Source organism: Lepidothrix coronata, unplaced genomic scaffold, assembly GCF_001604755.1.
Source record: "Lepidothrix coronata isolate B3197 unplaced genomic scaffold, Lepidothrix_coronata-1.0 Scaffold66, whole genome shotgun sequence".
NCBI classification, from domain to species: Eukaryota; Metazoa; Chordata; class Aves; order Passeriformes; family Pipridae; genus Lepidothrix; species Lepidothrix coronata.
In genome coordinates this window covers 3,764,404-3,778,244 of record NW_016690246.1, presented here as the reverse complement: position 1 = coordinate 3,778,244, position 13,841 = coordinate 3,764,404, and the positions used below count along the sequence as shown (strand labels likewise).

General features: G+C 36.4%; 1 protein-coding gene across 3 annotated transcripts in view; it reads right to left on the bottom strand.

Moving 5' to 3' along the window:
• Positions 1 to 12,327, bottom strand: part of IL17REL (interleukin 17 receptor E like) — a 45,832-nt gene extending 33,505 nt beyond the window's left edge. For 2 of the 3 annotated variants that reach the window (XM_017818158.1, XM_017818159.1), the window contains exon 1: positions 6,122 to 6,223. In XM_017818158.1, the coding sequence (XP_017673647.1) occupies positions 6,122 to 6,223 (102 nt within the window). Of the gene's footprint in view, positions 1 to 6,121; positions 6,224 to 11,191; positions 11,280 to 12,006 lie in introns of those variants that run through there. The other variant, XM_017818161.1, reaches the window with a different exon arrangement.
• Positions 12,328 to 13,841: the final 1,514 nt, after the last annotated feature.

The window sequence follows — 13,841 nt, the reverse complement described above, 5'->3', positions numbered from 1 at the left end:
CATGTCAGGGTTGAGACTCCCTTCAAAGCAGGAGCACGTCTCTGGTTTTTGTAGCTCCCATTAAAATTATATTTTTCCCTCTTCTCCTTAAATAGAGGAAAATTTCAATCTAAATAATCCTGGAACTACCCCTGATTATAGCTTTTCCTGATGAGAAATATTTTTAAATATTGACTTTGGTTTTCTTCTATCCTTAGCTTGTTATGTTGTTGTGTAGGGGTGTAAGGCCATACAAATGATCCTGCAGGACATGCTAGAAGCCATGGAAGAGTGGTCTTAGATGGCAGTCCTGGGAGGCTACTGTATTCCTGCCTGGTGCCACAGTATCAGTTAAGGATCTGCTTCCATTAAACACAATGCTAAAGATGCCTGACTGGCTCTAATAGTGTTTCTTGAGTTACAGAAATATTCTAGCCACAGCAAATGAGGAAAATCTTAGTACATGAAGGTTTTTACAGCTATACTTAAATACATACTGCAGCTATTTGAAATTTTTTGAGAGAGAGGATTATTTCTTAACTGTTCGTACTTGCATTATTGTGTCTGAAAGTCTGGATCCTTCATCAGAAACCTTATACCAGAATCCCTGCATACATGCCCTTCCACTCCTATCAAGAGCAACAAAAGCCAAAAACACCTTTCCCTGAAAGAACTAGCAGTGTGAATACATGAAAAATTAAAAAACACTCAAAATTTGCTTGTAGAAAAGCCCTACTGAAAATACCTATAGTGTGTATTCTAGGTGAAACATTTTCAGTTTGAGATAATTGACAGAGAAGCTAGTTATGACTAAATTTGGAAATTTTAAGGAGAAATAAGTAATATATAATACAAAACAAAAAATAATTATTTGAAAAGTCATTACATAACCTATTTCTCCAAATTTTTACTGTTAATAGTAATTTTGGGGGGGGGGGAAAGGGGAACAAACTATGTAATAATCATATAGTTTGGTTTTATATAATGTATCTTCCTCGTACTGTAGTTGCTAAATTTAGCATAATCCTATTAAAGGAGGCAGAGGTCCAAGAGAAAGGCTTCCAAAGAGGCAGGATCCTACCAACTTTACAACAGCACCATTGTTTTGCCTGACCCTCCTGATCATGCTCTTGTCCCTAGAAGCAGCAGTAATTCATGGGCACAGCCTCAGCTTAATAAATCCATCAGTGTTCAGTAACTTCATTTTTGCTTCACACTATGTCTCATTTTTAATGATAGCACTTAGTCACTGAAAATCACCTATGCCACACATTTGCCTAAAAAGCATATGTGCTTTTTGACCTCTAAGTGGAAGAGAAAATAAGCTACAAAGGCAGACTGAATGGTAACACAGGTGTGACCATGCACTAAAAATTATTCTATTGTATCATACATAAATAGAATATATTGAAAATGAGGGAGAAGAAAATCAAAAGAACGCATACTACTGACCAAAACTAATCATGAAGCATCACAATATAATGAGAATTATAAAAATAAATTAAAAACCCACAAACTATGACAAATTATAACATAAAGATATCAAAATTTGAAAAGTAATGGAGAAAACTCATTGCAGTTACAGAAGGATGAACAGCAGGTCAGAGAGATGAGGAAGTGGGGAAAAAGATTAAGGAAGTTTGCATATGTAGGGATGAAAGGGAAAAACAAAACTGGAGACAGTGAAAATTCTTAACTGCAATAAATTCTATTTCCTCAGATTCTTTTTCCAAGAAAAGACAATGAATGCACATCTAGTACTGTACAGTGTTGTTTATGTGATTCACACTCTCTGAAAATATGCAGACAAGTAGAGGCAATTTCAAGACAGTCAGTTTTCCAGAAATGATTGAAATTTACCACACTTATTCAAAGCAACTATGTTGAAACACTTCCTTGCAAAAGAAAGACCTACAGGTAAGTTGCAAAGTAAAACTAAAACTCTCTTCATTTTTGCATAGACATCTCCTGAATGAGATTGCATGTCCCATACAGTTTTCATGGCAAGTCCCATATTCTGCATGCTGCAAGGACAGGACACACTATGAGCAAAACAGGGCTTCAGCTCTGCTGACTGTTACAAAGCAATATGTGAAATATGATTTGAAAGACCATCTATAGATCCCACAAAAGAGAAAAGGATGAATGAATGAATGAATGAAAGCAGAAGTATTTATCTTTGAAAAAACCTCAAGATGTCATCTACTCTACATTTCTGTCTTGGGAAGAATGACCTTTACCTGAGATGTATGTGAGCTATATTAGACATATCTGGGCTATATTTTCTTACTGTGTGCAGAGATCTGTACAGGTTCCACAGGCAATTTATTCCAGTACTCAGCATCACTAGTTAAGGTGACTTTCCAGTTTACTCATGACCTCAGAAAATTCTGGCCCAGTGAATTCCTACGGTTGTGAATGCAGGGGTAGTGCTGGGATGCATCTGTATCACATCTGAATATATGTGAATTTACTGGTTCTGAGATCATTCCTAGCCAAGTAGTTTAAAGCTGGTCTGGAACTTCCTCAGCAACACACTGCAGTTTTAGGCATATTTTCTCATTTGTTTTTTTAAGATGGCAAATAATGTTCCGATTTCCAAAAAATAGCCAATAAATGCTAACAAAATCAGAAGGAAAAAAATGGAAAAAAAAGTTTTAGAAGGAAATGTATTTTTCTGACAGTGTGAAAACTACTATGAAAAACATCTGTAAATGGGCAGATATATGAAATCCTCTTGTGGATTGTACTGCATCTCAGCAAATATTAGCAGATAATATGTTTTATATTTTTATGCATCTCCTTCAGCCATCAGGTATATCAATGCAGGCACAAAAAAGTCTGTGTTGAATCATCTTTCTATGCTGGGACTTTGCAATCTATCTCTCTCATTCACTCTAAGACAGGTCTTTAGTCTCTTTAGACATTTTCCATGTCTAAAATTAGTTTTTCAATCAGATTTTAGAGAATAACTGAATTATGTCACCTAGATTATCATGCTCATTTTTTAGAGGCTTGGGATCACTTTTAAAATATGAATTGCTTAATAATGAAAAAAGAATACCAGTGCATGTCAGCTGACTTAGTGGTCTATCACTGGTTTTGCAGTGTGTAGTATTCAGCAAGAATGGACTAATCCATGGCATAAAGATCCGGTAAAGAAACACCACATATTTCAATTATAAATAGCATGACCAAGCAGTAGCTATATCAAGAATTTGCTGCCAATAACTTTTATAATTACAGGGAAATCCTAGATTCGGTTTAGGGTTTCCTTGTTTATCTACAGACTTTGGAAATATTGCTACGTACAGAGGCAGACAATACAAATACTATTTCCCAGTGTTCTGGGGAGTGTTTTTAGATGTAGTGGTCTTGATCTTTACCAGCTGTTCAAATTTGGCATAAGCCTGTTTCTTTGTGTACAGCCTGCAAACAATGTGGATTGTAAAAGGAGTAGAGTACAAACCCAATTTCAATTGCAGGCTGGGATTCCCCAATGCTTTTACAGGGAAACTTGGTTGATAACTGTGTTTGCTATTGGGTGGGGCATGGAGACCATGCCCATATAATTTAACCTCTGAATACTAGAATATCACGCGATCTCTAAAGCCAAGTCATTAAAATATGGAAGGAGAAATAAATCATAATACATAATAAAAGCTTAGTTGTTCCTTTGCCATCACTCAACCCACAACTGTATATTTTCATGCTGTTTAAATTTTCATATAATATTGGCATAAACATCCAATATTCTTTTGGTTTTTCCTTTCCCGTACTGAACAGACGTACAGTTTCTGGTACAGTAATGAAACCTGGATATTGCCTTATGAAAGGCAATGCAAGGGCGTCTTGCTGAATACTTATGGTAAACTAAGAATGTTCATAAACTTGTAATAAGATCCAAAATCCAAACAGTTCGTTGCAAAGGTTTTTCAAGTCATATACCTCAAAATAGTTGTCACTATTTCCCTCTTAAGTACAACCAGTGCTTTACTCTGTTAAGGAGTACCCAAGGAGATCAAAACTGCTCACAAATATCCAATGGACGCAGCCACCTTAAAATCTAGTCTGCCAGTCGGACTCAACAGTTTCAGTTATTAAACCTGCTCAAAATCAAATTAATTGCTTTTCATCCCCCTATTGCTTTATGGAGAACCACACAGCCTCAAGTTTGGAGGAGAAATCAGTACACACATATTGCACACAAAGACAAATTGTAACCTCTGGTTAGTGGCCCTATAAAGATCACTTATGGAGAAGACTGACTGCTTCCTTTTAAAAGGAATGTAGGAATGCGATTGAGCCCACAAATAGTGGTCAGTTATGTAGGAAAACTGAAATTACTTTCAAAGGAAAAGGAAGAAGTTTTCTCTAACAAGCTAGTCATGAGACTCTAAAGTTCATGTAGCTAAAATGCTTTGCACTAGATTGAAAATGCTATGCTGGCAGTAATTTATCCTGTTGAGATCATTATTGTTCCCACTGAGAAAACATTTTTGTCTTAAAAAGTCATTAACGCATTCAGTATTCTATTGAATACAACTAGCAGAAACAGCACATAGAGAACATGAACTGAATCCTGCCTCTATCACAAAAGATTGATTGATTGATTCCATTATGCTGGAAACAATATATTTCCTCTGTAAATAAAAAAAAAAAACCACCTTTCTCAGTTATCTAACCTTCACTATTGGAAAAGGTGTAAGACAGATTCTTGAAGGCAAAGAAAGGCATCCACTCTGCCAAACCTCAGGGCTGTGTCTATATCTGAGGCAACTAGTGAATCAGTCTTTTTAACATGCTTACCTAAGATATGACAAAGATACCCATTAAGGTCCCCAGTGATAAATCCTATCCACTAGACTAAAACTCACCAAAAATGTTGGTATTGATTTTTACATGCTGAGTCTGATAGTCCTACACTGTTTGGAGAGATAAATTAGAATGGAAAATCATTTTAAACTCTCGTTGCTGAAGACCAAGGAGCATAAATTATTTAAAATACATGTGTATTTGCATTCATAAGTATAGTACATAAACATTCTTGAAAAGTGTTCAGATACATCTACAGATTAATCTATTATGACTATATTTTATTATTCTAAAAACTTTATCTCAGTGGATAGAGACTGCAGAATTTGAATACAGGAATAATAACTATAATATAGGAATATTTAAATATAGGGAGGGGTTTTTTTTGCTCAATCTAGTATTTTATAAGCATCTTTATTCCTACTGTTTTCCTAGGATACATGTATAAAATACAGAATAAATTTCTGTAACATGAACTAACTTAATATCTGGGTAGTACGACCACATTTAGACAATCTTTAGAACATCTCACTGCTTGGCCTAATCACTGATATCTTCAAGCAGATGATTGTACAGACAGCCAAATTCTTTCATGCCCTCAGTTCCACTTCTCTGTACCAAGTACACAGTTATCAACCTCCACTAAGACTGAAAGTCAGATTCCCTATTATTTAATACTTTTTTTAAAAATTATCTTTCAGTTTACTCTATGCTTACAATTTCAGAATGCCAAGAGGAGCAGAATGTCTCCATACTGCCCCTTTGCGGGGATATTTGGAATTATACAAAATCCAAAGCTAGTAAAGAGATGGTGTGGTTCACACTCCACTTTCATGCACATGCAGAAGTCATTAAATTTAATAGTGAGGTCAATTCATCCCACAAAATGAAAAACAGGTTTTATTTTTTCTCATGCTTAATTCATTTATTCACAGGAAAGTCAGTGTTTCATATATTCCTGACATAATTAGCAATTTCTGAAACCTCCCATTCCTCCCTCCGCATCTTTTTGGCATCACTGCTGTTGTAAAAACCGACTGTGCAAAGTAATGAATATGAACAAAATAATTTTTTTTCAAATACAAAATACAGATTTTAAAAGGTACTAAAAACAGCAGTTGGAAATAATGAAAGATGCATTTTCTTACACTCCCTCAAACATATTTGCTGCTTTGGACACTTCATTCAGAATGACAGGAATATAAAGTGAATGTTCAGGACAGCTGAAGTATTTTCCATTTTTGCTTTCTTCCTTTTCCTACAATTATTTTGGCAGCACACAACTACCATATTAATTGATAGTGAATTGAAAAAAGTAAGAGGTTACCTGAGAACATGAAAGTCCACATTCTTCAATCCTGGGAATAATGTGAGAATCAGCATTCCAAAACAGAATTATTAGAAGAATCTGAACATAAATACTGATCATCTTAAATTGAAACCTCAGAAGAAGCCTTCTACTCTGACAATTCTCCCTCTTGTGCCAAAACTTTAATATGAACTTTAGCCCCTCCCACAGCACCTCTGAGCTCCTCCCTCTAAAACTTTCCAAAGACAGAAAATTGCTAGTTGTGGGAAATATAAACCATGTTCAACTAATTTCTTATGTTCTGAAAATTAGGAAATGTGGACTTCTGACAATCACAGTAAAACCCCCTTCCTTCTGGATCACATCAGCATTAGATCAGTTTTAACCAATTTCCTTTCTGTAAATTCTATATATAAATGGGAACTTTGTTTCTAGAGTGATGCATCAGGCAGGTTCACTGGAATTCAAATGCATTCTTATGCCTACTTATTTTCCTGGCTTTCTAATGCATTGAATAAAAAGAAAAACAGCTTTGCCAAAGCTGTTGGTTTTGGAAGGCTGGTTTCTTCTTTTTCCTCAGCAGGAAAAACAGATTCTTTTCCCACAGAAATCTGTGCCTTGAACTTATTTCACTTATTACCTAATTATATCAATAGAGGCATCTTGTTCAATAGCCAATCTTGAGCTTTTGGATTGTCAAGGCTCTCAAAAAGTATGCACGTTTTTACAAAGAAGCTCAACACCACCAGCTCTGAAAGCAATGCAGGAGTGAGTCACAACACCTCAACACCTGCTAGCATAACAAAATTCCCAAGAATGTCCCTCTGGTTGCTACAATTCATAGTCCCACTACAAGGAACAAGTATTCCAAAAACACACTCTCTGGTTCATACAGACTATGTTACACCCAAGGCGAATAGGGAGTCATTCCTCCATAGAGAGAGCTTGCCCACAGCTGAGAGATATCTCTCAGTAGGACAGTGCCAGAACCCAGCTAATCAGTGCTCTTGCAAAATCTTTTATATCCATTACAGTAGGGAACATACAATTAACACCATCTGCTAGGATCTGGCTTTACTAATACTTTTTTTAATAACACATAAAATACAATGTCTACTCTGTCAATGTATTACTGTACTTGTATTTGAGATACTCATGTGCGTCCACTTTGTCAATTTTCCAGTAAGGCTTTATTTTTTGAAGATAAGCAGTATCAATCACAGTACTGAACAAAATGTAATTTAACTATTTTGGTTAAAAAATAACAATTAAATTTCGTCATCTCGTAGAAGCCTGGACAGCAAGAAGTTAATGTGTTGCTATGCCTCAAACATTGATGACCACTCAAGAAGGCAAGTTAAAACAGGATGTGTCTGGAAAGGGGGACCATGTGTAGGTAGGGCAGCACCTTCCTGGTGCCCACTTCCCTGTTCTGGTCCATGGCAACCACACAACGTAAAGGACAGCGCAAGCACAGAGGTGAGGTCAAGAAGTGGCCTGAACTGTTAACTGAGGCTCAATCCAGTAGAGGGAGATCAAGACCACCAAAAGACCCTCAAAGCCTCCTGACCCATTACCAGAAAGGTCCAGAAAAACTTTGACCACGGGCATCTATGAATCTTGGGTGCTCTCTTCTGTGTAGAAGTGGGACATGACACATCTACACACAAAAATACACCAAATGGAATATCTGCCCAGTCCACTCTCCTGTGACTAAAAGGATCAGTAGGATCAGTAACAGATGTTAGGAAAAATAAGTTAAATATCCTATTTTTCTGGATTATTTTAACATATATGCTGCCAAGTTCCATTACCTGGACCTTATGGATTTACTGAACTGAATGGCATGTGCACATCATTTGTTTTAATACCTGTTTCTAGAACTTTCTAACATGAATTTTGGTTTTCAAAAACTTCTTGAGGCAATGAGTTATACTATGTTTATTTGTTTTGTTTTGATTTTAAAACTGCTTCCAAATAGTTCAGTCAGGTTCTTGCTTAAAAAAAACCATGGAATAACCACTGTCATCTCACCTTTGCCAAAATGGTCACAATTGTATTGTTTTCCAGCATACCTCCCCTATTTTTCCTAAGATAAATAATATACCTCTTCATTTTTATTATACCCTTTTGTAAGATAGAGGTCCTGCACACAATATTCAGGAGTGAGCAGGTCAAGGATTCTCTAACAAATACCAGTTTGTCTCTCCTTATTGCATCATTTGCCAGTAAGTCTATGAAAGCAAGTTCAGCACACACCACAGCTGGTAGCTTTGCAACTTCAACTTCAATTGCAGTTTATGGGAAACCCTGTAAGATACTGTTTGATTATAGTTTCATATATTAGTCTTATTCTTTTGGATTATGTGTTTTAAAATGAAAACTGAGACAGTTCCTCCAACTCACCCTTCAGTATGTTTCCCTGTAATGAACTCCACTGCAAGCACACACTTCAGTTTTTACTGTGCTATTGGATTCCTTGAGCAAAAGGTGTCCTTTCATATCTCCATTACTAGTCAGCTCCACAGACTTTTTGGAAGGCTTCCTTCTTGTCTTGGGTTAAAAATGGATGGTATTGACCTTTCTCAAAAATATTGTGTTGGGACCTGCAAAAAATGTTTTCTTACAGGTGCCATTTTGGGGGATATTGTATATATGTATAGTTCTGAGTTTTCCCTACACTAAAGCAGCTCCTTGTGCCTGGAAATCTTCTACCCTCTCAACTGCTCCTTTTAATTTTGTTTTGGGGACTTATTCATTTTACATAGTTCCTTTCTTGCTTACATATTAGCACAGCACTTTTTTTTTTTTTTGATGTTCAACTTGTGTCACTACTGAAGTGCAACTTTCTGAGGTGCTGCTTGGAAAGGGACCAAAAGTTCTATCTCTTCCTATGGGGTCTGTGATTACTTGCTCCAAGCAACAGTCATTTGCAGTGTACACAAATTTAGTTTTTGCATCACCCTGAGGTAACACTCCTCCAGTTTCCACAAAAATGACTGATGTCACTCACTTAGGAAATTTTATTCTCTTACTGTTTCTGGCATTTCTTAGCACTCCTCTGTCACCTTTGAAAAAAGTCATTGGGTAGCACTGCTCTAACAATATACTCCTCCTATGCAGGAACAGTGTTTCAGTCAATGTTTCTGTGTGGACTGAAGGTGCCATTAAGTTCAGCAGGCAACAACTTTATTGTTATTTACTTGACAGTAACCTCTTTTTAAAATCATGTCTAAACTGCTTTACTGTTCCTATATAATTTGTATCCTATAATTACCATGACACCATGTACACTCATTGTTTTTATTACATCAGATTTTGGAATGCCCATTAGGCTAAGATTCTCACTAAAAGCTGTGCAGCATAACAGACCCATGCCAGGTGTCTTGAAAACTATAATTTATGGAAAAGCATCAGTGGAAAATTATGGAAATTTTGGAAAAGCATGTGATACTTATAGGGGCACTAGCTCTTAGGTTTCCTGCTCAAATCAGACTCTAATTCTTGTTCATAATTCTTAAAAGTAATTTCTTGATAACAGGTTCTTTTATTCCTTGTTCCTCACTACACCTTACCTATATTTTAATCAACATTTGTCTTGTGTTTGATGTTTTTATTACTTCATCCCCTGAAGAACAGATGATAGCAAAAGATATACTGTTCTGCTTCTACCAACATTCCCTATATCTTCAGAAAAAAGACTCTTAAAGAAAACCTTAATAAGAAGGGCCTCCTTTTGCACTTGGGTAATATGGACATTTTGTGCTCTAAAGCTTTATTAGAGCACTGATCAAGGACATGGAAAAGCCAGAATCTAAACATTTCACAGTCAAAGAAGGTTTGAGTCCAATTCTTGCACATTTCAGGATGGTAGTCTGGCTGCTCAGGCTCTTTTTAATAAAATGCAAAGGTAGACTCTAGAGTACAGAGCAAAATCCAGCATTTTCCATTCTCCATTTTCCTTTGGATCAAGCTTGATCTCTCCAGCTGTCTTTGGAGCACAATAGCCACATCCACCCTATATTTTGCAAGAGGATTCTGTGGTGTATCACTACATACTTTCAAGTCTCACCAACACAGGCACACATATCATGACAGCTGTCTTGAGATGAAGGGTCATGGCCAGCACAGTCCCATAGTTATTCTTTTAACTTCATGTGCAGTTGTATTGCCTGCACCAGACAACAGACATCTTGCCTCAGGGCCACTCACATCAACCACAGGACAGCTGTTTATAGCTTAACAGCTTCCTGTCATGTCAGACATGTTCTGGAGTGGAGCAGTGGGGGGTGCCACTGTCATCACAACAAAATATTCACAATGATTCAGAACTACTTGAGAACTGTACTTTCCCAGGAGTGTGCCTACATCTCCTGTGCAGAGTGAGCCTGTAGAGCAAGTACTCAGGGCAGGGTACCAGCAGGGCACATAAGTCCCACAGAGCTGCAAGGCAGGTTGGTGAAACAGGAACTACCCAGTGCTTCTGTATTCAACATGTTACTGATTCATTGTCCAAAGGCAATTGCTACTGGTTTCATCTACGTGATTCAAGGGGACCCTCACTCTCTTTCCCCAACCCATCCTTCTCCTTCAAGAGTGACAAGTATTCAGTAATGATGGCAAATATCACAGTAGGTAACACCTTAGGGGCACTGCCTACAACCTGGGTACAACCCACAGATGTAAAGACTTTATTTTCCTAAGATTAGAATCATACAATCATAGAATGGTTTGGGCTGGACAGGAATTTTAAAGACCATCTAGTTCCAAATTAGGTTGCTGAAAGTCCTGGGCATTAATTTAGAAAAAAAAAGTATTTTAAAAATATTAAAGAATAATATTTTAGACCAGTATAAAATTGTTATTTAAATTATTAAAGAAAAAACTACAAACTTGAGTGTTCAAAAAAAATCCTCTTAAAGTGAAAAAAGAGTAAAATACAATAAAAATAAAGCATATTCATAATTTTCCAGCCTTTTTGTAGACAATCTATATACTTTTATGAACTTAAAGCTCAGAGAAACTGGAGTTATTAGTAAATGGGGGGGGGTTGCAATTAAAAATAAATCAATTATTAAATCTATTTACCTTAATTGTCTTTCTAAAAACCTTACTAAATTGTATTTGTCTGCTTTTGGAGTAGAAAGTAGTTCTTGTGCATTTCTATGCTTTAGCCCTATAGAATAAAAAAAGCAAAAGTGACAATTCAAGCAGCAATAAACAAAAACAGTATTGAATTTTTTTCATTCATCTCTGTGCTAAAGACTACATTTATTTATTCGGTTTTACTACTTACATTACTACTGAAGTACTGGAAGGCTTAGAGATCTGGAATTTTTCAGATTTGATACAGAACATTTTTACTTGAGGTTGCTGACTATTGTTAGGTAGGGAAGAATATAAACCCTATGATTATTTAATTTTAGAAGGTTTTGCTTTATTTATATTGTCTAAAAAAAATTACTTTTCTCAAATTCAGTTGTTTTGTTATCATCATGTATTCCCACACCTATATAATAACATTAACAACATTAGTATACAAATAAAGCAACATTTCAAAAATACAATACAACATCCCAAGTTTACCTCAACGTTACCATAAACTAACTTTTTTTCCTAATGCAGATGAAAATTAGATTGCCTAGAAATAGAAAAGCATTTGAAGGCAAGTTCTTCAGAACCAATTTCCCTAATATGAACTGCAATGCATATAATTTACCTTTTTTTTCACCAGAGCAAAGCTGAAAGTGCAACTAAGTACTTGAAATACTTTGTTCCTTTTATTTTAGAAATATAAAAACATTAATTTTATCTGACTTGGTTTTCTGTTATGGAGAAAATATTTTTCAATCGTGGCTGCTTAAAGGAATAATGCTAATATGAAAATTAGAATCCATCCTTACCTAGAAGTGTATTTGGGATTCACATCATCAAGAAGAGCACAGGCTGAAGTCTCTTGTCCTGCTGACTTGTTCTTAAATGAGTGAAGATCTCACCTGCTAATAAGTCTTGGTGGCACAAAGTAAGATTGAAATACTAAATCCTCCTCAGTGCAAACAAGCACAAGTGACAATAAACAGACTCAGTTGCCTCTGTGGAGAACAACCTTGTTTCCAGCTGTATGAAAAGCTCTCAATTTTCCACTTTAAATTAAAACCAACTCAGTCATGCTACTAATTGAAAATGCATTACCGAAAATGCATTACCTTATGGATTATTTACCATAAGGTCTACTTCATTCTCGTGATAATAACTCGATCTTTCTTTTGCTTTGGTTTGTTCAGCAGGCAGGAGATTCTCCATGACATGTCCATGAGTACAATTATGGTTCGCCTTTAAAGTCCTAGTGCATCATCATTAGGACAGAATGGATTTTAGAAAGAAATAGATATTCTGTGATTAGATACTTGATCTATGGATCATATTATAAATACAATAGATATCAAAGTATTGAGTCATGATAAACACAAAAAATGAAAGCTCACACCCCAGAGATGCCGCATACGGGGACATCAATAGTTTCTAGAACAGAAAGAACTCCTTAACCATCTGGAAGGTTTGAAATGAAAATTCCTCCTCAAAGCTGAGGTCATCAAAATTTCAGTTGAGGTCACCATGGTAGGATTTCAGATTTTACACTGTATTAACATCAGGACCATGAAGAAATAAAAATGAATCACAGAAAAAAGGAAGCTCCTTCTCACCAGGTTCTCCTTCTTTCTAGGAAGTCTTTCCTTGAAAAGCATGGACCAGCAATTACAATGATATGAGGAAGTCTGGAAAGACAGGTAGAGTGGCAACTATCAGGAAAGTGATGCTATGTATCCCTCAAAGAGTGGGAAGTCTAGGATAGGATTTGAAAATGTAAGCAGCAACAACGCTGGCTGAAGATAACAGCCTATCTGTTGCCCTGTGCTGATGCATCTCAACCCTTCAGTTGAACTGAGGGTGTGTAGAAATGTTGTAAACTGAGTAAAAAAGCCAATGCAGCTTTAAAACTCCCTCAGAACAAAGAATTATTTTGCATGATTTGAGTGATTGGGAGTTTTTTTAGGCAGATGAGCTTGAAGCATCACGAATGTCCTGGTGGAACTCAGTGTAATAGCAGACAGTATGGAATAGGTTGAAGTTTTAATGCTATCTTTTTCCTTCCCATTTCGATCTTGACTTCAGTGTTTATATAATGCAGGTAAAATCACTCTGATTTTATGTAACTTCTTATATAAGTCAGATGTTGGAAAGAACACAAAATAAATACAAAAATGTCAAGATGAGTCATATTGAAATAAATTATACTCTTTCCATAAACTTCAATGGAAATGGGCAAATGAGCAGCAGAACATGATGAATAATTTAAACCAGAACTTCTGGCAAAGAGTACATATCCTCAGAACTGAGCCTGAGTGAGGCAAGGCCTCTGTCCAGAAAAACAAGCCTCAGCGTAGTTATTAATCCTGGTCAAATGGCAAGCCCAGGAACAAACAAGAACCTTTCATGAACCCTGCACTCTCAATAGGGTGCAGCAGGAAATGGAAATACCACCTATACTCTATACCCTATATAGACAGGTAGAAAACACAGAGGCAGGAGGCACACCATTAGCATCTCCCCTCTGAGGGCACTTCCGGAAACAAGAAATATTGGGGCAACCTCTAGCAACTCAGTCCCTGCAGAAGCACTTGGCCTCTTGTAGGTGCTGGAAAGCAGAGCTGGTAATATGGGAAGACATTTCCAAGCT